This window comes from Embiotoca jacksoni, unplaced genomic scaffold (assembly GCF_022577435.1).
Source record: "Embiotoca jacksoni isolate LCO1_2020_lvr unplaced genomic scaffold, fEmbJac1.0.p SCAF_20, whole genome shotgun sequence".
Classification (NCBI taxonomy): Eukaryota; Metazoa; Chordata; class Actinopteri; family Embiotocidae; genus Embiotoca; species Embiotoca jacksoni.
Genome location: NW_027185341.1, coordinates 571,784 through 594,738, shown reverse-complemented (window position 1 = coordinate 594,738; position 22,955 = coordinate 571,784). Strand labels below are relative to the sequence as shown.

The following is a 22,955-nucleotide window of genomic DNA, read 5'->3' as shown; positions in this document are numbered from 1 at the left end:
GCTGCACAGGTCATAACCATGCGGCCCTGATGCAGTCATTGGGAAACACCAAACTACTTGGCTTTCATTCAATAGGGCAAAATGTCAGCAAGGACATGACCGTGGTCAATGCATTATTTAACATCATGCATAGTCATTCACTTCCATACCTTGGCCCACTCTATTCATCCTTGTTGCACTTTGGAAAAAGAAAGTAGTACACTAAATGTAAGCTAAATGAGAAACGTGACCATTAATAACAGAAACTGCACAGCATGATGATCAGAGGCATAAAAACAGCAGATGATCTCATTACATATGGATGTAGAGGAAGTTAAACAGTAGGTTGCGACCAACTCGACAAAAAAAAAAAAAAAAAAAAGGGGGGGGGGGGGGGGGACAGAAAACCTTGAAGTGCCATTATTATTATGCATCTAGCCACTGCAGCATGTCTCAAGCAGCCACACTGTATCCATGCCTATTGTCTAAGCAGCTGGAAGGATGATGTCCACGTTTCAGGTGACATTCGAAGCCCAATGAGCAGCATGCAGCCAACGTAGCCAGTGTGTTATATGATGGACTAAAATTAACACAAAACAAGGGCTTGTTAAATCTTTAAAATGTGCGATGTAAAGGAAAACATGTTTTGTTTTTTTTTTTGGTGGAAAATGGGCACAGACTACTATCCATAGGAAGTTTGTAGTGTTAATGCAGCAGCTGTGATTTGTGAGCATTTTGTTTGAGTGAACAATCAAAGGATATATGAACGTGAATATTATTATTATACTTGAAGAATGCATACCTGTGCCAATTCTGCAGTCCTTGTGTTATTAATGGTAAGATGTCTAGATACTTGCGAACAAAATGCATCCAGTGAGAGACAATAATGTTGATTAACTGACAACAGTGATAATTGTTGGGGGAAACCTACAGTACATCCTGTCTGAGAATATAATGGGTTTGTACCAAAGCCCACCCACACTCGCAGTATTATTCAATAGTAGAGTTCCTACTTGTGTGTCGTACGTTCAGTACATTCTGTAACTGCCACAAGGCCCGAGCGCTCCTTAAAACTGCCAGCATTTGGAGGCTTGTCAGTGCTCACTGGTGCAGGTTTGATTAATGATGTTCTGTAACTGTAGGATCAAGCATACAGTTTACCGTGTAATGAGAGTATTTAAAAAAAAAATAAAAAATAAAAAAAACATTCGGAGGCTGAAAGGAGTAGAACAATTAGGAAGATATTAAATGGAGTTATCTAGACGCATGTAAGTGTACTACATAAACAATACATGTATTTTAAATGGCCTCTGTCTGATATCATTTTCAAGTAAGAAACATTTCTCTGACAAAATGATATATCTTAATATCTACATTGCCAGCGTCCTATAATTAATCTCATCGGCCTAATTAGGAATGGACTGGTACGTGTGAAAGTTCTGCCAGTTTCTACCAATAACAACTGGACTGATGTGGTGCAGTAGACCGTAGTGAATTGTGGGATACACTCGACTCTAAATGCCATTTCGAAGCGGTATTAGGGTAAACGGCAATTCAAGTGCAGGTTAAGTGTACTATGCGTTGGTTTTTTATCGACATGCGGCACACTTGTCTACTACCTGGCGGTCCGTGAACGTGCATTTAAGTGCTCCAGACTGCATGTGGGTATTGGGACAGACCCTCTGTCTTCATGTACAGCGTAATGATTTATAGCCATTTAAATTTGGCTTGTCGCTGCAACCACAGTCAAAATGGCAGGCTCATGTATAGGGATTAGATTCTCCACTTTCCTAGAGTTTTCTTAGGGTAAATGGTGTGCGGTGCATTTGGGGAAACTCATAACACTCCGCCTGAACATTAACGTGTTATTTTCCCTGAAATTGAGCGGGTTGACTGTATATGACTACATTCTGCAGGGATGAAGGTCCACACTGTTCCTTGCCTATACAGGAAGAAACATTTTGGAGTTTCCAGCCTTCTTTGAGTCTCCGGTTTGGGCTGTGAATGAGATGGGAAGGCTGGATGAGGTTGTTGCGAGGCTCCGCTTGCATGAGCTACACTTAGTAGTGCAGCGTTTCCAGACTTAAATGCTAATAACTGACTGTTCGCGAACAAAGAACCCAACGTTCAAAATGTTAGAAACCCTGGGTTGTAATTGTATCTGCTACCAGAACACCTCTGACCAAAGATTGATGGCTGATTTGAAGGGGTTTATCTGATCAGCTACTGTGTGTGTTTGATACTCAACGGAAAGGACGTGCAGGGCTGTCAATTTTGTCACCGACACTTGAAGTGAGGTGGCAGCCAGGCAGAGATTTTATACCAAAACACAACGTGATTGTAAAACAAGATCATCTGACCAAAGTTCCTTCCGACAAAATCGGACTTAAAAAAAAATATCCCTGCGTCCAGTGGATGGTTGGAGGTTATGTCCAAAGTCTCCAGCACAGAAACGGCTCCCTTTGGTTACGACCAGAATATCACTGACGTCTGCTGCAGTCTGCAGGTGTAGCAAGTCAACAAGCCGAAGGAGGCTTTTTTTTTTTTTAAGGCTTAGTTGGCTCAAGCTAGTTGAATCAACATAAGGAAGTGACTCCAGCTTCAATGGTTGCAGGTGTAGCGGAAAAAAAACACAGCAGTGCTTTCTAAAAGGCATTTGGTCCATGTATAACTGGAGTGACCTCTGAGTCCGTATTTTTGGAGGGTGCGCTCTGCCAAGTATGTGGCGTGATATTGATTTCTTTGAGAGAATCTCTGGGTTTCTGTTGTCTAGTTTGGTGACTGTAGGCTTAGATTGCTGCCATTTGCTGATGATGTAGTTGTCTCTGCTTCATTGAACCGTGACCTTCAAGACATACTGGGGCAGTTTGCAGCAGTGGGTGAAAATGATTATTCAGTCTCTGGCACCAAGGGAATAACTGCTAATTTACCAAGTGATAATAACAGTGGTAATTACCATTTGCTAAAATGCAACGCGAAAACAGACTCCTTACAAAGTTTACCAAATGTAGAATGAAACTGAAATGTGACGTTCACATGTGAAGACAATGTAATTACAATGTGGATGTAACTTTATTAATAACTGTAACAGCTTCTACTTGCAAAATAGCTCGACATAATTAATACTTCATAGTGGCAGATAACATTTAAATAAAGGTATACCAATTTAATGGGAATCAAAAAGCATCACGAGGACACGATGTGCAATATTTCATTGATATTAGTATGAACTTTTAAGACATGCAATTTAAAAGTGCAGTTGAAGTACAGTAAAGGTATAGCTTTAATTTAAAATATAACAAAGTTCCAGCAGAGAAAAACTTGGAATAGTGAGGAAACCCGGATATAAGCAGGAATGTATTTCACTAAAAACAGAATTTGAATAATTGACGGTATCACTGAATTTGAATGGCTCAAATAAAAAAATTGCTCAAATTGAAAAACTGAATCTGAAGAGCCTAATTTAAAATAGAATTTGGACAAAAACAAGGTCAATAGTTAATTGGACAGAATTTATATCAGTTGTAAAATCAACACTCCACTGCACACTTGAGTCAAAGTTTAAGATGCCTGTTCATTTAGATGTTCACTTAAAGTGCAGAAGGTGTTTGGATCTGTTTCTGGCATTCAAAATCAAAAAATATGTCTACATCATGAAAAAAATGCTGTTCCCCTGGACTCAAGACTGACAGAATTAGTCACAACCCTGTTAAAAGATAACTGTAGTTCCTGCCTAAAAGAATTAAAAAAAACAACAACAAAAAAACAGTCACAGCGAACAGATGGAAAGAAACTTCAAGAAAACGCTCCTTGGTGGTTTCTTACTTTGATCTGTGCTACAGATCAACCCTGCTCAAAAGGAAAACCACTCAGTACCACATTGCGTTGTTAAATGCAAACTAAGACGCACAAGTGACACATACATACACAGTCAGACGAACATACACACATCGACACGTGTTACAGTCTGTCTGGACCCAGAAAAAGGACACAGAGGACAACACTGTTGGCAGGCACTGTTCACAGACATAGACAGCCAGAGAGCTTTAGATGGGCACATACTTTTGTTTGTCTCGTGAGTCCCTGCTTTTGGTGCGGTTGGTGCGGTTGGTAGTTGGGATAGAGTGGACAGAGGAGCTCTTTTTGCTTGACGAATGGGACGAGTGGGATGAGTGGGAGAGGCTGGTTCGAGACTGCCCGGCGTTGTGGTCAAACTGCATCAGGCAGAATATCAGGTCCGAGGGCACCAGCTCAAATGCATACGGTGGATTGGTTATGACATACCTAGAGGAGAAAGGTACGGAAATGGGAGGTGAGTTCAAAATATAAGTGTCAGTGATTTTTTTTTTTTTTGATTTTTTTTTTTTTTTTTTTAAACGTCTTTTTTGTTGTTGTTGTTGGTTTCAACTTTTGAGGACACATACTTACCGTTTGGTACACTGGCTTTGTGTGTTTATATGTGCATCTCGTAACCGGTAGATGCCAAAACACAACATGTTATATGTTTTCAGCGCTTTACAAAACAGGTCGCCATAACAACCACCATCCTGCAAGACAGAATCAAAAAAATATAGTAGTACACAATTTGGATTTTAATAAAAGCAACAACAATAATAATAATAATAAGTCCGACCAATATATCAGCCAGCTAATTCTATCGACTGATATTGGCCTATCACCGATATATCAGTATTAGCGTAGATGTTGGTTGATATGAAAACTACGTTTACAAAATATAATCCAGCACTGATGTCAGTGTGGATGACAAACTAAAATATTTGACCGCCATTACATCACATCTTTGTCATGCGTATCAAAAGTGTTTGATATCCACGTTTGAGGGATGCTTGTAGATTAATATGTAGATATTGGACACTGATTTATTCCTTAATATTTGTCTCGGTCCAAAAAGTAAATTGGACAAAAATACATTCTATAGAAAAATATTACAGAAAAATTTAGCGACTCTAACACATCAATGTCCCTCTCACCCACTGTTTCCTGTCTGCCTCTTCACTATTGACTGTCCCATGAAGACAAGAAATGCCTGCCAACCACACTCCAAAAAAACGGAATAAATCAACCTCCAGCATAAAAAGATTTGCCCTGAAGTGAAATTAAATGATAATCTGACACAGATGGTGATACAAATACATTTGAGTGTGCTGACCAAAATGCAGGAAGTTATCTTTGCTTATTAGCCAGTTTTATTGAAAATTCCTCTCTCTATGTACAAACTGCCCCACAGGTGCATGGAATAGTTTTGAGGCAGGAGTGGAATAAACTGTTAACTTAGTTCTCCATACTGACCTGATAAACTGCAGTTGGCAGGATAGCTATCTTAAAAATCAATTTAAATGTTTTTATTTTTTTTTGTTTTTTTTTTTTAAGGTGACTCTTATGCACAATCCTGAGAACAAATGCCAGTGGAGAGTAAACAGCTCAACACAGAGGAAATTTAAAAGAGCTCCGAGAGCTATTGTGACTGATTAGAGCTGGCATGTTCCCGGCCTGTTTCCGTTTTAGCTGTAAGCTTGCCCATAACACCAAGTTAGCCAACTAGCCCTGTGAGTAGACCATAGATGGCCAAGCCTCTAACAATGCCAAATATGTGAAGGCGAACAGATGAATGTTGCTGTGCCACTTTCTGGCGCGACTGGGCCTTAAGATCTTTACTATAGCATAATGATATGTGTAAAGTGTAATATATCACTACTATTCTGTATTTGAATGAGTTAAAAATTGGCTGACTTCATGTTATATAAAGCCAGAGGCAACAGTTTTTGCCTCAGTCCATAAAATATATGCTACTGACTAAAACTGACATCTTATAGTGTATGAATGCATGAAACTTAATGCATGCTAAAAGACTTATTTGATGATGATTGGATTGTGTAAAAACTTTGGATTTCTTTGTCACAGAGCTCGGCTATTTTCATATTTTAGACGACGTGCTATAGTATGACTTATTTTTCATATTTCGCACAATATGATGCAGTATGACTATTTTTTAATTTTTCGGACGACATGCTATAATATCATAAAAAAGTAATATAATAGCATGTCGTGCAAAATATCATAAAAAATTTCTACTGTAGCATGTCGTAGAAATATCATGAAAAAAATCATACTATAGCACGTTGTCCGAAATATCATAAAAAAGTCATACTATAGCATGTCGTCCGAAATATGACAAAATGATATATTTTCTTCATATTTCGGACGACAAGACTCGCCCTGGAAAGGATGACATTAACATCTTGGATCAAGAGCCACGTCAAGGGCAAGAATTGAACCTGGAACCTTCTGACTGGGAGGCAACAACGCTAATCACTGCACCACAGTTCTGTATCCCTTTAATTGTTCATAATTTATCGAAGTCAGACAAACATGCAATAAAGGCAGCACAAATTTGCAGTTGCTAGCGTTGTCATCTCACAATCAGGAAGTACTCGGCTCGATAGGGGGCCTTGAATTCTGTCTGTGGAGGATTGCATGTTCTTGCTTGAATCGAATGTTTTACATTATGGACTACATGCATAAGTTAGTCGTCCATATTAGCTGACAGCTGCACCACTGTGCTGGCTTCCATAACATGAACGGAATAGAATGCCATCAGAAATAGCACAAAAAAGGTCATACTTCTTTAATGTTGTATGAAAATATGTATGACTTTTTTTTTTTCACATTTTTGTTAACATACTATAGTATGTCTTTTTCATAACTTTTGGATGACGTACTATAGTCCGACATTTTTTTGACATATTGGACGACGTACTATAGCATGGAATCTTTTTAATATTTCCGACGACATGCTTTATGACGACTTTGTTCAAAATTTTTGACCTCATGCTATAATAAGACATTTTTTTGGACATTTTTCAGTATTGTATGAAATTTCTTTCATATTTCGGACGACATACTATAGTCTGACATTTTTTTGGACATTTTGGACGACATACTATCCTGCGACTTTTTTTTTTAATATATATATATATATTTTGCACGACATACTATACTGACTTTTTTTTGTCATATTTTGGAAGACATACTATTGCATGGATTTTTTTTGTTCATATTTTGGATGACAAGAAGGCCCAGCAGAGAACGTAGATCATGCAGCAACTCGGGAAGCTCAGCCTGCCCCAGGGGCTTCCGATCCAATACTACACTGCAATGATACAGTCTGTTTTCTGCACCTCTATCAGTGTCTGGTTTGGAGTGGCTACCAAACAAGACAGGGACAGACTGCAACGGACAGTCAGGACTGCAGAGAAAATCATCAGTAGCAACCTGCCCTCTTTTCTAACTTCTCCCCTCTGATCGGCCCTCCAGAGCACTGTATGCCAAATCACCTAGAAAAAAATAAAAACGCTTTTTAGCCACAGGCCGTCACTCTGATGAAGGATTAACACCAGACATTTATTGTCTAACCCTGCGTAATAACATTATTTCATCAGCTTTATGCACAATTACCATCACCATTTGCACGAAGCACAATGTGCATAACTGAACTATTTATAGCCGCAAATGTGTCTTTAGCTGTAAGAATGTGTAATTTTCTTCTGGCTGTTCTGGCTGTTTCTATTTTTCATTCATGTGTCTGTTTATGTCCGTTTCTGTGTTTGTACATTGAGAATAAAATAATAGTCAACTTCCTTGTATGTTTATGTGCATACGACTCTGAATCTGAGTCTTAGATTTGTATTACACTTTGGACCGCATCCTATACTATGAAGTTTTTATGCCATTTAGGACGACTTGCTATGGAATAATTTTTTTTTTCATATTTTGTACTACATGCTATAATATAACTTTTTTTTCCTACTTTGGACGACGCACTGTATGTAGTATGACTATTGTTTCATCTTTTGGAACAACATGCCACGGTATGACTTGTTTTTCATATTTTGGACGACATACTCTCCTATTACTTTTTTTCATATATTGGAAAACATACTACAGTATGACGTGTTTTTTTGGTTTTTTTTTTTTTTTCATATTTTGGACGACATACTATATAGTATGACATTTTGTTTCATACACAGTGGGGTACCTCCCCCCCCCCCCAAATGTCGGCACCATGGTTATACCATTGCATCACAGCCACCCGAGTCTTCAATCCTTTTAACTAAAGGCAGCTTCCACAACACAGGCAGACAAAGATGTCCTTAACCCTCGGGTGACAAGACCACTCACTTACCCCGAGGTCGGCAAAGGGCCCATCGTACAAGGCCAGCTGTGCCACGCGACACCTGTCTCTGTTCGCCAGGGTCTGTGGCGTGCTGTAGCCGCCCCGTAACGCGTTTTCCTCCGCCAGCAGTCCCTCCAGCTCAGGCGTCGCTCCGCCTGTTACCAGCGTCCGGATCAAGGTGAGGATATTATCATTGAAGTATGTCTGAAGGGATGAAGTTAGAGGCGCGTGAAACCTTAAGCAAACACCGCCGCAGTCACAACTCAAACCTCCTCAAAGTGCCAGGCTGAACAGTGCTATCTAACCCTGCTCCGTCGCGTCACATTGCTGTCCTCACTGAGTGAAAAGACAGGAGGGTCTAGTTACTGCAGGTTTCTCTCATTCCCATCAGAGCAAGACACCCAGGGAGGGAGTCCATGTTCACATTCATGCTGTCCAGGCATTTACTCAGATCACTGTACTACAATTAAACAATCAGCTTTACAAACCCCGAGCACTTTTGTCAGTGTAGTCGTCATCTTTTTGTAATTCCTTCCAGTTATTGCTTTGCTGATTTTAACAAGGGCAAATGTCTGCCCTTTCCTTTGCATTGCCGTGTCTTGTCTCCCCCTGCTTGTACAGCACCGTGACATCTCCCTCGGCTGCTGACAGCACTATTGACTCAGATGATGGATGAGGGCTGTCCATTAGGTAGCATTACCTTTGTCTACACTGGAGCACACTTGAAGGCAGCTTTGTTCTAACCTCACTCTCACTGAGAGGCAGACAAATGAAGCCATCATACCTAGTACAAGTTCCAGTCTTGTCATGGTTTTTTGGGTTGTTTTTTTTGCGGGAGCAGAGAGTGCCTACTTTCTTTTTGAGGTGTAGCGGAGCTATTCTGCCGCCTGTCCTGATATCAAAACACAAGATTTCTTTGCATATTTCAGATCGCTGAGAGATATTATATGCCACTGCACAAACAAATTCCAGCTTAATCTTGTCACATCTACAGATTTGTCTGTTAGTATAAAATTATTTTTGACTTACTGCACTCATTAAGGAATCCAGCACGCTGACTGCGAATGCTGTCCCGCAGGCAAAAGGCTGAGTGAGGTATAGCTCTGTGTCCGGGTCGTCGTCATCATCTTGGTCCAGGAACTGAACGTTCGAGTCGTTCACTACGGGGTTAAACATGTGCATTTCATTAGTTATTTAAATCAACTACACTGAAACCAGATCTCATGGAGTTGCTTTTGATTTGGAAAAGCATGGATCAGGCAAATACTTGATTGACATGAAGAAGAGGACACAAAGGTACAGTGGTTGTGCACAACAGTCAGCTGCTGCAGATATGGACTGTATGGTTTGACATATTGTCCTACATTTTGTATTTCCAAATTTGGAAGAAATGTTGAAATGACACAGTATGTGGTATTTGTAGTCAGTCTTGTGGCCAATTGGCCTCTGCCACATTCCATATCCAGGCCATTCATGCACACTCATGACACCATGCATATTGTCATAGTTCCAGGCCTCAATGCAAAGTCCTTCTGAGGTCGGTATCAGTAATACCAGTATGCCATTGTTTGTCTTGTAAATTCAAGACAGAACTTCCAATTACTTGCACTTGCACGTCAAGTCAAATGAAAGTATCTTTCTGCCCCAGAACCTTCTTTCAAGATGTCTTTCAGCACAAAAATGCATGCAGTAGCTGGAGGAAAGTAATGATGTAAAATTTTGTCAGAGAACTGCTACTTCTGTGAGGACAGAAATAACTGTCACTCATATCGACAGGGCTGAGATGAAAGAAGGGCACGGGCCAGAGAATGTGATCCGACCGAAGATACTATGAAAACAGCCACAAGGACTTCTGAGGGATCAAAGGCCCCGTAATTCTTAGAAAAATATAAGAGAGAAATTTTGCTTTGAGATAAGGGGCCAAAACAAGACAGGCAATTTCAACCAGAACCAAGGGTAAAATGTGCTCAAAGTGATGCCATGGGAATGGACTGAGCCTCTTGTGCAGCAAGAGAAATCAAAAGAAAGCTGATATGGAGGCAGCAGCAGTTACAACACTGCAGTACAGGACAGAGGCACTTCTTACCCAGCTCAGTTATGATTTGTATGCTGGTCCCACTGCTTTTATCCTGACTGAATGAAATCACTGGCAGTTTTTTGCCAGGCTTTGCTAATGGTGCTAGACAAGTGTTAAGGAAAAACAGTTACTGGTACATGTCAACAAGGGACCAAAAAATAAAAATAAAAAGCCCATAAAATCTCCACTTTTAGTACAATTAATCAAGCGTTGACAGCCTCTAATTGCAGAATCTGTGTTTTCATATATTTTACTGGGAAAAAAAAAAATGCAACAGCAGAGTTAGCATATCAATCATCAGACATAAATATACAGTAGCAAGCATACCTAGTTCTGTTATGATGGGAATATTTGCTCCAGTGGTGACAGAAGTCTGCCTTACTAATCCATGGACCGGGCTGTTCTCAGGAGAAGATCTATCCATCCCGGGTGGTGTGAACCCTTAATAGACACACACGCATATAACACAAAGCACACGTGTTAGTGCAAAGTCCAATACTTCATCTGAGGTTACAATCGAGCAGATCAGCAGAACTAATATTCTGGGGGTATTTCATTCACTCCCTGCCACCGGTAAAGCATAAAGTCGCTAAGTGCAATGTTAACCGTATTCTTGACAAGGACCAATATTAGTCTATTTATAATAGATGTGACACGCTGCTCATTTTGTTTCCCTTCGATTGCGTGTGCTTGGAGACGGTAACCTTTTACACACACGTGAAAAATAAAGAACCAAAATCATGTACAGTATGGAGCCATGAAATAGAAAATAAGTGACGCAAGATTGAATTCAAATTGATTTTGACATTCCTTGCTTTCCGCAGACTGACAAGTAAGCACATTGAAACAGTGATGCTGTATGTATTATACATAGGCTGTGTTTTGACATCCGTCACTTACTGCTGACTAAGGCAAATGAGAGGTCATACATGTATTAGAGGAATAATGAAATTGGCAGGAATATATTTGTTCTTCTCCACGGGTTAAAAGGTTTCTAAAAGCATTTCTCTCAATGCCAACGAATGACCATTATTGAAGACCATCTGAGGCTAACTGAGTGCTTTAGGTGCCATTTAGAAAGCTGTAACATGCAATATTAATAAATTATACACAGTATTTTTTTTTTTTTTTAAATAGTCCCCAAATGTTGGAGAAAAAAAAAAAATGCATAAGCCAGGTAAGGTTTTTGTGCCAACGCTGTGCTTGTTGCCACCAATTAGGTTTGTGAAGAAACCAGTTGTTACAGTAACCTGAGGAATAGTCAGTAGGGTTTACTGTCAAACGCAGTGACACCAGGTCAGCCAGGCAGCACCCAGTGAGGAATATTCTCTGTGCCAGGGCCTTGTCCCTTCCAGGCGGTGCAGTGAACTATGATAGGGCGCTCCTTACCTTGAGAATTAGCCTGCAAGACCCCAATGCTGTCATCAAACAGCATGGATTTGATGTTGAGTGACGCCAAGATGCATTCTTTGTCCTGCAGTGATGCATCGTCAATATTGTTCTGATTGGCTGACAGAATGACACACATGTCGCAGAGGTTGATGTTGACAGCCCTCAGATCTGCCCGACTCAGCGGTGTGCCCTTTGAGAGAAGTGAAGGAGAGAATTTGTTATCTCACCTGTGAGACAAGAGACGAATCAAGATGTTGAATTACTGCTCTCAAAACTGACTTGTGTCAACTTTGAATCCAAAATATGTTTATACACCAATATATTTCACCAAATTTGTTTTGGAGGAAACTTCACTGCTGCCTGGATTATTTTAAAATCTTTTTCAATCGATTTCAATTTTGCTGTACTCACCGGCAAGATGGAGACTTTAGGGAAATTATGCAGAGTTTCCCATTCCCTCTTCAGGTACTCCAGAGAGCCCACGAACACGATGTGCTTCAGCTCATGGTAGTGAAAGTTGCTCGCTCTCAGAGGCATCACAAAATTTCGGAGGCCGATCAAAGCCGACTTCACGTCTCCAAATATGCACACAACCACATGGCCGCTCAGAACAGTCATGGCTGCCTCACTCCGGGTCTGAGGGAAAGAAGGGGATACAAAAAAAAAATTATGTTTATGACACGGATTTGACTTTAATGGATCTCTCCAGCAAATATTAGTGCTTTCTCCGGGGTTTTTTTTCCGTGAGCCCGTTCACCCAGTGAAATATATCCTGCAGTTCATGACTGCAATAGACTGTGAAAGTAATTTGAAAAATGGCATATGTATTAGCACAAGAAATGTTCTCTGTACAGGGCCTCCGTATAGCAAATGACATGTCAAACACCTCATTACAGAGTGTTTAAGTGCCCTGTCAACCTCTGATGGTGCTTTGTGACATGACACATCTGTCACCGGGGAGAAGAGTGTCAGGGACAAATGACGTGTGCCGAGTGGAGGAGCGGGACCCACCAAGATGACCTTCTCGATGTCTTTGGACGGGCACCAGTGAAACATCCCCGTGGAGTCGTATTTCTTGACGTTCTCGTCCATGCTCTCGATCTGCTCATTCCCCGGGATGAGCAGCGGGTCATGTCTGATCAAACAGAAAGAATAGAGGGAGGGAATGAAAGAATATCATCAGACTCTGAACTGTTAGACCTACAACTGATTTTTTTTTTTTTTTTTTTTTTTTCCCCCATAGAATTCATAAACAGACCGCCAGAATATTTAGGAATCTCCAAATAACAACAACAACAACAAAAAGTTTGTTTTCGTTCATTTTTCTCCCTCTTTGCTTACTCCTGTCAGAGGCCATCTGCAGAAATGCCAACAAAATTGCCATGTCATCAAGCAGAGTGACATCAGCAGCAGCAGCCAGGCGGAAGGAGATGGCAGCAACACACTGCGTTGACTGGCATGTGCACGGAGATGCAATTACGCCCCCTTACTGCACACAGCTTTTGACGTTGTGTGCTGCGTGGTAAAAGCTTTAACAGACCAGACTTTAAATATTTCAGCAATTTGCCCAACCATATTTGCTTTCCAAAGTGAAGGGTATTAATCTTTAAACAGACCGTCAGAGCGATATAAACTAATTTCTCTGAACGTAGTGGTGAGCTTCAATCTGCACAACACTGACCACGAAAGTGAGTACCAGCAGTTGTACCACACTTGTTCTGGTCAGAGTGATGTGATCTCTTGAAGTCCTTTAGATATATTAATATAAGATACCAAAAGCCATCATCTCACCTCTGATGATTTACTCCTTCTCAAAAGGAATGTACAGTTAAATCTATAGTTTAAATTGCAGAAAACAAAAGACATTTAAATTTGTACATATAAAAAACATATATATTCATACGCAACATGAACAGTATCGATATCACAATAACAATAGTTTTCTGGTATTGATATATGATCACAATTTTGTTTACGTATGCAAAATTATAGATATAATAGTCAAATAGATGTATGATTTATGCAGTAAATGTTATTCTACTGTTGCGTGTACTGTGGAACATAGATAATAAAAACTTGTTTTACTCTTTTCAATTTTGATTCAAATGTGCTTGAATTAATTTGGAAAGAAAAACACAAATATCATCATGTCATTACAATATGATGCGAACAAAAGCCAGTGGAAGTTATTATTCAATTACTGCCTGATTTTAAGTTTCCAGTTCCCCTGCCCTACATGCCAACCTTTTGCATGACCAACCCCACGTTGGCAACAGAGGTTACTGCAGAGACCCATCCACTGCCCAAACACAATTCCCGTTGCACCAAATCGACTTTGTCAGCTTCCGATCACAGTTAAACATGTCATCTTCTGAAAACCCAGAAAGCAGCCTTCTGTCTCTGTCCAAAACCTTTTAAATACTTCAAGTCTTCTACCCGCAGGAGCAGCGTCTCTTTAATCCATGCGAGTACTTTAAAAGAATGCTACCTTAAGTAACATGTTAAATACGCATTAAAGTGTCAACTGAAACTAACATCCCTCGGGCACCAAGAGAATGAAGCAAAAAAAAAAAAAAAAAAAAAGAACCTGCCTTTGGGCTCATGTACCCCAAGGCGAGACCTGGATGCCCTTTCAAGAGGAGAAGGAAATGTCTTTTCTGCCACTTTCTACCTCTCAGACTCCAGTCTGTCGATGCAGTTTTAATTAAAAAAAAAAAAAAAAAAAATACAGAGTGTGCAGATTAAATCCTGTACATCACAGTATGTAAAGTATCTTTTAAAAAGGACACAACTTGTGAATGCAAATATACACTAAAGGAGCAGGAGGATATAAGCGATTAATACTCCCAACGCACTGACGCTCTAAAAACAATTCGATTAAATTGCATGTGAGGAGTTTCTGCTTTTCTTCGTCACATATTGGAAATGATACATCGTTGGATTTTGGCCAGTGGGTGGAAAAAAAAAAATCAAACACATGAAACCATCAGCGCAGGTTCTGAGAAGCTGCGATTGGCTTACCCCCCCCCCCCCCATTACAAGTGTTGACTGAATGGTTAATTGATTAATTAATCATATACAAAATGTCAAAGATACCCATAAAAGAGTGTCTGAACGCTGCTGGTTTTGTCTGACCGGCGGTTCAGAACCTCAAAAAGTAGAGGAGAATTGAGAAGCTGAAACCATCAGTGACAATCACCTTCCATAGCTCTAACCGGATTGCAGAACATCGACTGCTGCTCGAGAACCAAAATGCACCTTCGAATAAGAGTGAAGGCATTTAGTGGTTTTACACCTTGGCTAAATATTTTATCAAAAGTCAAATGTTTCCGCGCTCACTCGGCGGAGCCGCTGTCACTTCGGTTTGTCCTTGCGAAGATGACTGGTGAGGCAGAGCTGTGCCAGGATAGCTATCGCTCACTGTCAGCCATGACGGCCTGTCACTGTCCTGCGCTGCCAATTGCCTCAGCAGTGCTGTAGCAGACATGACGTGTATGTCACGGCGCTCCGATGTGACCAAACGCATTATGACATCCCGCAGTTAGATGTGTCTCATGACCCATCATGGAGCCTGTGGAAATGGTGTTAATTTCAGTAAGGTCGTCATTGCTAAGTTGCAGACAGGACGTGTTAAGTTTGCTGGAACTGGAAGCGGAACTGTCTCCTGGAAACGTGCGATCGCTTTCTTCTTTTGTTTGGTGCGTTTCATTACACAGTGCAGAGGCGGCCGTGAGTGTCATATCTGCGTACTTCTAAGGATTCAAACTGATCAGCAGCATAATTCACCACTTTGGTTTGATGATGACACGTTTGACAAGACTTCACACATCATGACCGCGAAACATAAGGCCAGGTGTCTTCAAGAGGAGCGTAATGACAGCTGAGAGACACATAAAGTAGAAGGCAGACATGCACATTATGTAGATCTTCTATTTCGGCATCGCTGCACTAGCTTACTCTTAACACAAGCACCAAGGGCAGGCAAAGTCTTTGAAAACCCTACCCATCATGGAAACTGACAAAGGCTTGCTCTTCAAAACCCACAGCCAATCTGTTGATCATTACTTATTTACAAAGGCCTTGAGGCCGCAGGTCCTGTAAAAACACATTTGATATAGTATACACCCAGATGTTTTTGTTTTTTTTCTCCGCTTGTTGCAATGAAGTATCCCTTAGGCTACCACAGCGAATCTCTCTCTAGCGTGTAGGCAGCAGACGCGGTATGAAATAACACATCCACCTGTATTGCACCAGTTTAGCATGGCGAGTAGATGGATTGGTTTGTGGGGTTGATATTCAGCTGACAGCTATAGCACTGGTAAAGCCCGGTTTTGCTGCCCAAGAGTCTGGAAATCACCCGGAGCAATTCAAGTTTCACTGCACTTTGAACCAAATCAAACAAGGGCAAACACCCACCTGAAAAAAATAGAGGCCGTAGATCAAAGGAAATGCAAATTTATGTATACAAACCTTTTTAGTTATAATATAAAGTCACTTCTACAACTACTGTATCTTATATCATTCAACAATACCGACATTTGTGACCTTAATTTCCAAATGTCAAACAAATAGCAGCCACATCAAGAACGAGAATATGAAGTCATCTGTCAGTTTGAATTCAATTTCATTAGTCCATTTCCACTTTGTATACATCAGACCGCAGGTCGTCCCTGTTGCTTTGCTTCCTTATAACATGGCACTTAATGACAGTGACGATTACTATTATCATCCCTGTAATGGGCTCTTGTTGAATAACAGCGTTATCTCCAGTCAAGATCAATAAGCGGCAATTTAATAGTACGAGACAAGATAAAAGCAAGGTAGCATTTGAATTCGCCTTTCATTGTGATGATACATATCATCCGTGGCCTTACGTGCTGAAAAGACCTCGGAGGGATCCGACAATAGATGAATAGCCTTGGGCTATCTATCCTTTAGAGCCTCACGGACTGCCTGCTGCTGTCATTAGTGCCAGGCCTGTTTAAGTGCCAGGCCTGTTTAAGTGCTGGTAGTCTGCGGGTGTCGCATGAAACTTTGCGGCATCGAGCTCTCCCGCAAGTCTGACGTGTTTTCAGTGAAAACAGGAGCACAGAAAACATTCTTTAAGATGCTGCGTGTAATAAACAAGTGAGCCAAACTAAGACTGGATTTTTTTTTTTTTTTTTTTGCAAAAGCAATGTGCCAGCAGGTATCACGGCAGGTACTTGTTATCTTAAATTATCTTTTTTTGCGTACCATGACTTTACTGTCTCTCTAAACAATGTCATTTCTAGGTGAAGCAGGGAGTAAAATCAGCCGAGCAGACCGCTCGCTACCTGCTCGGCACTAAAACAGCAGGTAAACAAAGTTAGTGAGTATCTAGTGAACGCAGCGGAGTATTTTCCCGCCAAACAGCCAGATATTTTCCCTCAGGATGTTTCCTTCAAGTGGAGACTAAAGTACAGCTAAAAGCGAAGAGACTGTCGGATGCAAACACAACTTTAAAAGAATGCTAATGTTGCTTCGTTTTTACTCGTTGAGTAACTGTTTGCCAACCACTTAACTATATAACAGCTTTATAAGGTGATAATGTTTCAACGTTGCGCTTGACAGCTTGTTGTGTTTCAGCGCGGCATTAAACTGGGTTATTAAAGAAATTTGATCAAGACGTGCACCGCACAGATATCCCCGCAGCTGCATAACAACGAACACGTTCTGACAAAAAATATCTACGGTGACACAGACGTTGCCTTTAAATGGGCAAATTGTTGGCCTCGAGACGCACGTCATTCTCAGAACTTGACCACCTTAACGCCAGGCAGTCGACTTTCCCATGTCGTAAACACGAGCCCACGAGTTCCATTTCGCCATATATTCGTGATATCTGGTATATCGGTTGGCCTGTGTGCATTTTGAAGATGAGGAAAAATGGGTGTATGCAAATTAAGCACACCTCCACCACGCGCCCCCCCCCTCCCCCCGACAGACCTCGCCGGCCGAGTTGTGGTTCGGTTTAGCTGACTGGTACAGCGGGCACTCAATGTCACCGCTGTTGTCTTACCTCATTATCTTGGGCGAGGAGTTTGGAGAATTCCTCATGCCTCCATTACGTTGCTTTTTTTTGGGCGACAGCGCCGACTGTTGGTCCTCTTCAACTGCAACAAAATGCAACAGCGTGAGGGGAGGAATTGTCAGAAAACACGCACACACAAAAAAAAAAAATCCACACAACAGTGACAGCAAAAGAACGACAGCACGGTCTGAGGTCAGTGAATTCAAAGAGATAAAACGCATACAGAGACAGGGTGGAGAGAGGTTGGGTGAATAAGATGGAGTGGACAGGACACTTTAACTACTGTGTAGCAGAAAACACACCGACGTTTGCATAATGCAGACAGGATACACCAGCACATCATTTGCATGGTTGTGTATGGAGATGCAAACATGCAATAGTGCCATCGTCAACCTTCATGCCAATTGCTAAAGTCTAATCTGAGGTTTTATTCACTGCACACTCATCCATAAAACTGCTGTAAACAACTTCATCATTCAGATAATGAAGCATCATAAATACCTTAAAGGCTGTTAGGATACTTTCATCTTTTTTAATCCCTTGTTAGCACAAATGGACTCACACCTAGACTTGGAAAGCTTCTCAGTCGGTCACACTAATCACTCCTTCTCATTTAATTAAGATAATAACCTATAAATATCAAGCGTCCAACGCTACAAATAAGGCTGCCAATACCAAATCCAGTCTGTATCGCTGGTCCTTCTTCATCTTGGGAGTGGCGCCCTTGGCTCATATAATTAGGTTGGTCCTTGTGCCAGAGTGATTTATGTACAGCTGAGATGCCCCTCGGACATTGTCTTTATCACTTCACCAAACTGCGCTGAGCTCTTCATAGGGAATGAATTATAAGTTTTACCCCCCGAGTAAAGTAATCAGGCAAATATTTTCACAAGCTAATATCACAGCTGCAGAAAACAACTCAGTCGCTGGTAAAATAAACACACGCAGCAAGAAAAGAGTTGCACTAATAGCACTTTAGCAGCCGTCGCTCAGTGGGAATAACTTGCTACATACAGATCATGGAAAACTTGACTATCTTTCAGCTTCTTTTTTTTTTTTTTCTGTCTTTCTTTCTTTTTTTTTTGTCCAAAAAAAAAAAAAAAAAAACTGTAAGGCCTTTCATTAAAATGAATAAAGTCTCAAAGATCATGCTCCTCCGCAGATGAACACATGATTTCAAGCGCTGCTAGCATGTCTGAGACTGACACCGTAATGGAAAATGTTGAAGTAGAGGGGGGCTTCGAGTGGAGAGGGATGCTCCAACACACTGGCCCTTCACATCTCGCTCGGCCTGTTCAATATTTAATGTTTCACAGCTGACAGCTGCACACACTGGGTCATTAGTAAGGAATGCTACACATGCAACCACTCCAGACTGGCGAGCACATGCTTCGGTCGTGCTGTTGTTGAGTACAGGCCTGCCAAACACGCCGAGGGTAGAGAGGGACGGGGAGGGGAGGGGAGGTGGCCCTTACACTGCCTCTGACTGAGTGTGGCGTTATTGGAGTGACTGGGGTGGTATCTGTATTTCACCGGCAGGCTGCGTGCCCGCTGGAGCCGGCTGGCCTCTTCTGCCACCCCTGGTAGCCGGACTACCTGGGCCAAGTCCCCGGAGCCCCTGAAGCTCAGTCTCAGAGCGGCGGGTTTGTTGGGGGGAAGCAGGCTCCCCTTGCGGTTGTTTACCAAAGGGACCGACACGGCGGCAACCCCGCCGTGCGGCCCCCTACAGACCTCGCTGGCCGAGTTGTGGTTCAGTTTAGCTGACTGGTACTGATAAGCTGACGACTTGATTAGGGGGCTGTCGTTGACTGCTAAATGAAGAGGAGTCAAAATCAGCTGCTGTACAATACAATAATTTTTTTTTTTTTTTTTTTTTTTAAGTATTAGTTTACCAAATCATGAAACATATTTTCCCCCTTTCTGCTGAAGAAATTGTCCAACAAAAACTGTTTACAGTACGTTCTGTAACGGACAACAATGACATTATTTATGGAAATAGATATTGCTTTTAATTCTTACTTCTTCTTTACGCTGCAAGAAGCACAGACACAGTTCAATTAAACTCTATTATATTTGTTAGAGGCAGAATTCTCAAACACAAGTATTTCAAAATGTGGCTTTTCAAACTGATGTGGACACCAGGAGGAGAATTTGCTTTGTGATTTGAGCGAACTAACCCCTTAATTCTTCAAGTTAAATAGAAGATCTGATTCAAACTGACTTCAATAAAACCTGCAGTGTATGTGTTAATAAAACATCCTGTGACTCTTATCATAATTAAAGGACAATCACTGGTTTTTGTGGGTAATTCTTTCTGGCACAAGAATGCTAATGGCTGAATAATTAAAAAAACCAAAAAAAACCTCATTTTTATTTTACACCACTTAACCACTTCGTATAGCCACCGATGAAATGTTCGATCTGACATTTACTTTGATATTAATAATAAACATGAATTAATAAATATGCTTTCAGGTGTTTCAGCAATTGTTATGCCACAAGAACAAGGGGGTGACACTGTGAATTAACAGCCACTAGCCTGATGAGGGAGGAAAGAATTCAGTAACCAGATGACTGCTGGTGATATATAGAAGTAAAACTGGTAAAGATAAAATAGACAAAAGAGGCGTGTTTTCTCGAGTCCAAAAAAAAAAAAATTGTCTGGGAGCTAAAACTGGAGAAGAGAGATGATTATTTCAACAGTCAGCTGTCTAGCAGATTATCCTCCCTGCTCCAGACCTCTACTATTCATCTGCCCCATGTCAAACATGCACAGCACTTCTCCAGCACAACGCAATGTGGCAGATTTGCTGCCTATCACAGATCCTGTTAAAGTGGACAGAGGTTCACACTCCTCCGACAAGAGCTGAGAAAGTATGAGATCAGCTCTTTACGTTTTATCATCTGTGATGCCTCCAGTCTCGTTTCCAAAGCTCACTTGACAACATAGTTTCCCGCATGCATGTACTCCAAATGTTTTAATGCTACGTGTTGAACCGCGATTCAATTCAACCACACTCACAGTGAAGCAGCAGCACCACCTACTGCTGAGCTGGAACTGATACGTCACACAGAGAAGCAACTTTCCTTGATGCTTTGTTCATAAAATACAGAGATGGATGATGATAGACCGGACAGTGAAAAACAGCAGGTTAGAGACAGCTGGAGTGGTGACAGCTGAGAATGCACAAGTGGAAAGGGTTAGAAACAAGTGACTAAAGAGAAGAGAGAATGGAAATCAAAACTTACTTGATTTGATATATCCATTATAGCTATTTTTAGCTGAGAAAAATGCAGAGACGGATGAGAGGTTACAGGGAGGAACAGGTCGCAATGAAAGCAAATTATAAATGACAACTGTGAACTGAAAGCTGAGGGATTTCTCTTCAAGGCACTTTTTAAAAAAAACAAAAAACAAAAAAACAATAGAGGTGTGCCAACATGGACAAAGCAATGAGAAATAAAACACAGGTCAGTCAGGAATATGATTTTCAGGAATGTGGTCAGTAAGCTTATACAGTTTCATGTCAAAGTTTATAAATAGATTACTCCACCTGCTGAACATGAACAGTCACATCGGAGGTGTTACAGCAGGGTTTTCCCTTTTAGGGTTTCAGAGGGCTTAGGTGCTGCGGCAGCTTTTGGTAGGGTTGGACTGTTATTTGACTAAAAACTTTGCATTTTCAAATAATTTTTGATAATTGTACTATTATAATATAAAATACTTATGCCATACAAAAATGTAACATTAAACACTGGTTAATTCAAGGCTTATAATGAAGCTATATGGGCTTAGGTGCTGCACCTAAGTGTTATAAAGGTAGGGAAAACCCTGTTTACAGGGAGCACTGATTTGGTTATTTGCACATCAAGACGAAGGACGAGATGTATTAGTTAAAGCTTGGCTAAATTTCAAAAATCTACTGTTACAAAGACAAACAGCAAATTGTCAAATCTGTGAAGCTGAAACTGAGCAAACTATTCAATAAAAAAAAAATCATTGTCGTCTTTTTCATTAGTTAATCGGTTAATCGGCTGCTCATTTCTGCTGTGTTAAGGTTTAATGTCAATTTAAACGTATTAAATTACTATATTTCAACGTGAAGACTACTATACTACTATAGTACACATCGAAATACACTCACGAAAGTGATGTTTCAGCTTGACATCTACAGTTAAAAGCAGGTTTTAGACTAGAAGTCTAGATGTTCTTTACCATGTAAATCACCCATGTTTACCATACAGACCTGCATTAAAAATGTAGTCAGAGGTATGCATGTAACAAGACTTACAACGTGTTATCCTCTATGCTGTTTATTTTTCCTCGTCTTTTCCTAAAGCTGTTTTCCATTCCTCTGCCCTGCCTGAGACAACCTGCACAGACGCATTGGAACTTTCTGTGAGTCACTTTTTTTGGAGCCGTGAGTCCCACACATGCTCATTAGTTACTTATTTCAACCCCTTGCTTACAATAAAGGTCATGTATTGAGCTTAAGGCAGGACAGTGACAGCAATGTTCAAACAGGGACCTTGCTGGTCCTGGCATCTGTCGCCTGCAATCGGAGGGCGCGAGCAGAGTCACAGGACTAACAGGCTAGCATCTGTCCCACAACGAGAGAAAAGGAGAGGGGCGGGGGCACTCGGCTGCCTGGTGGTTAGGAACTGTCAGGCTGAGTTTCATGACAACCGGTAGCACTCCAAAAATGAAAATGCAAACATAATTTCCATGTCAGGCCGTATAAGGCCTCGCTCCACGCGCCTCCCACACCCGTGTCGACAGCAACTCCGGAGCTCTGCTCAAGCTTAGCTCGCCAGGCGATGCTCACGGCACACAACCCTGGAAGACATGTTGAGCGGTGGAAACGCCCAGAGATGTTCAACTATACCGCAGACCGGTCTTTGATCAAGAGATATTCACTAAAAATGTGTGACAGTCTGCGATGTTTTCCAGCAAATTGTATCAACGCTCTGCGACCTCAAACACATTCTTCATGCCTTCTGCAATACGTCAGTGCAATTTAACATGCCCTCTGGCTTTAAAAGGGGGGGAAAAAAAAAATCACACTTGAATTAAGAATTCATATGCGTCTCAATTCCGTTCGAGTTAATTCACTAAAATCCATTTCCATCATGTCTTTTATTCCACTTACAGTCCAGCTCTATTGTTATCTCGTCGCGTTACTGTACAGTGCAATCAGTATTATGAAGCCAAAGCTCTCAATGCTACAAACTACAGCCCATGACCTCTCCAACCGACGGTT

The 22,955-nt window shown here is 41.1% G+C and overlaps 1 protein-coding gene across 15 annotated transcripts in view; it reads right to left on the bottom strand.

Moving 5' to 3' along the window:
• The window catches only part of LOC138201885 (calcium-activated potassium channel subunit alpha-1a-like), an 83,625-nt gene that overhangs the window by 3,008 nt on the left and 57,662 nt on the right, over positions 1-22,955 (bottom strand). For 4 of the 15 annotated variants that reach the window (XM_069155413.1, XM_069155420.1, XM_069155414.1 and 1 more), the window contains 12 exons: positions 20,944-20,976; positions 17,683-17,776; positions 12,654-12,777; positions 12,054-12,278; positions 11,640-11,832; positions 10,578-10,691; positions 10,260-10,352; positions 9,203-9,333; positions 8,183-8,377; positions 4,408-4,526; positions 4,042-4,263; positions 150-178 (listed from right to left, as the gene is read on the bottom strand). In XM_069155413.1, the coding sequence (XP_069011514.1) occupies positions 150-178; positions 4,042-4,263; positions 4,408-4,526; positions 8,183-8,377; positions 9,203-9,333; positions 10,260-10,352; positions 10,578-10,691; positions 11,640-11,832; positions 12,054-12,278; positions 12,654-12,777; positions 17,683-17,776; positions 20,944-20,976 (1,572 nt within the window). The remainder of the gene's footprint in view (positions 1-149; positions 179-4,041; positions 4,264-4,407; positions 4,527-8,182; positions 8,378-9,202; positions 9,334-10,259; positions 10,353-10,577; positions 10,692-11,639; positions 11,833-12,053; positions 12,279-12,653; positions 12,778-17,682; positions 17,777-20,943; positions 20,977-22,955) is intronic. The other 11 variants (XM_069155418.1, XM_069155425.1, XM_069155426.1 and 8 more) reach the window with 7 other exon arrangements.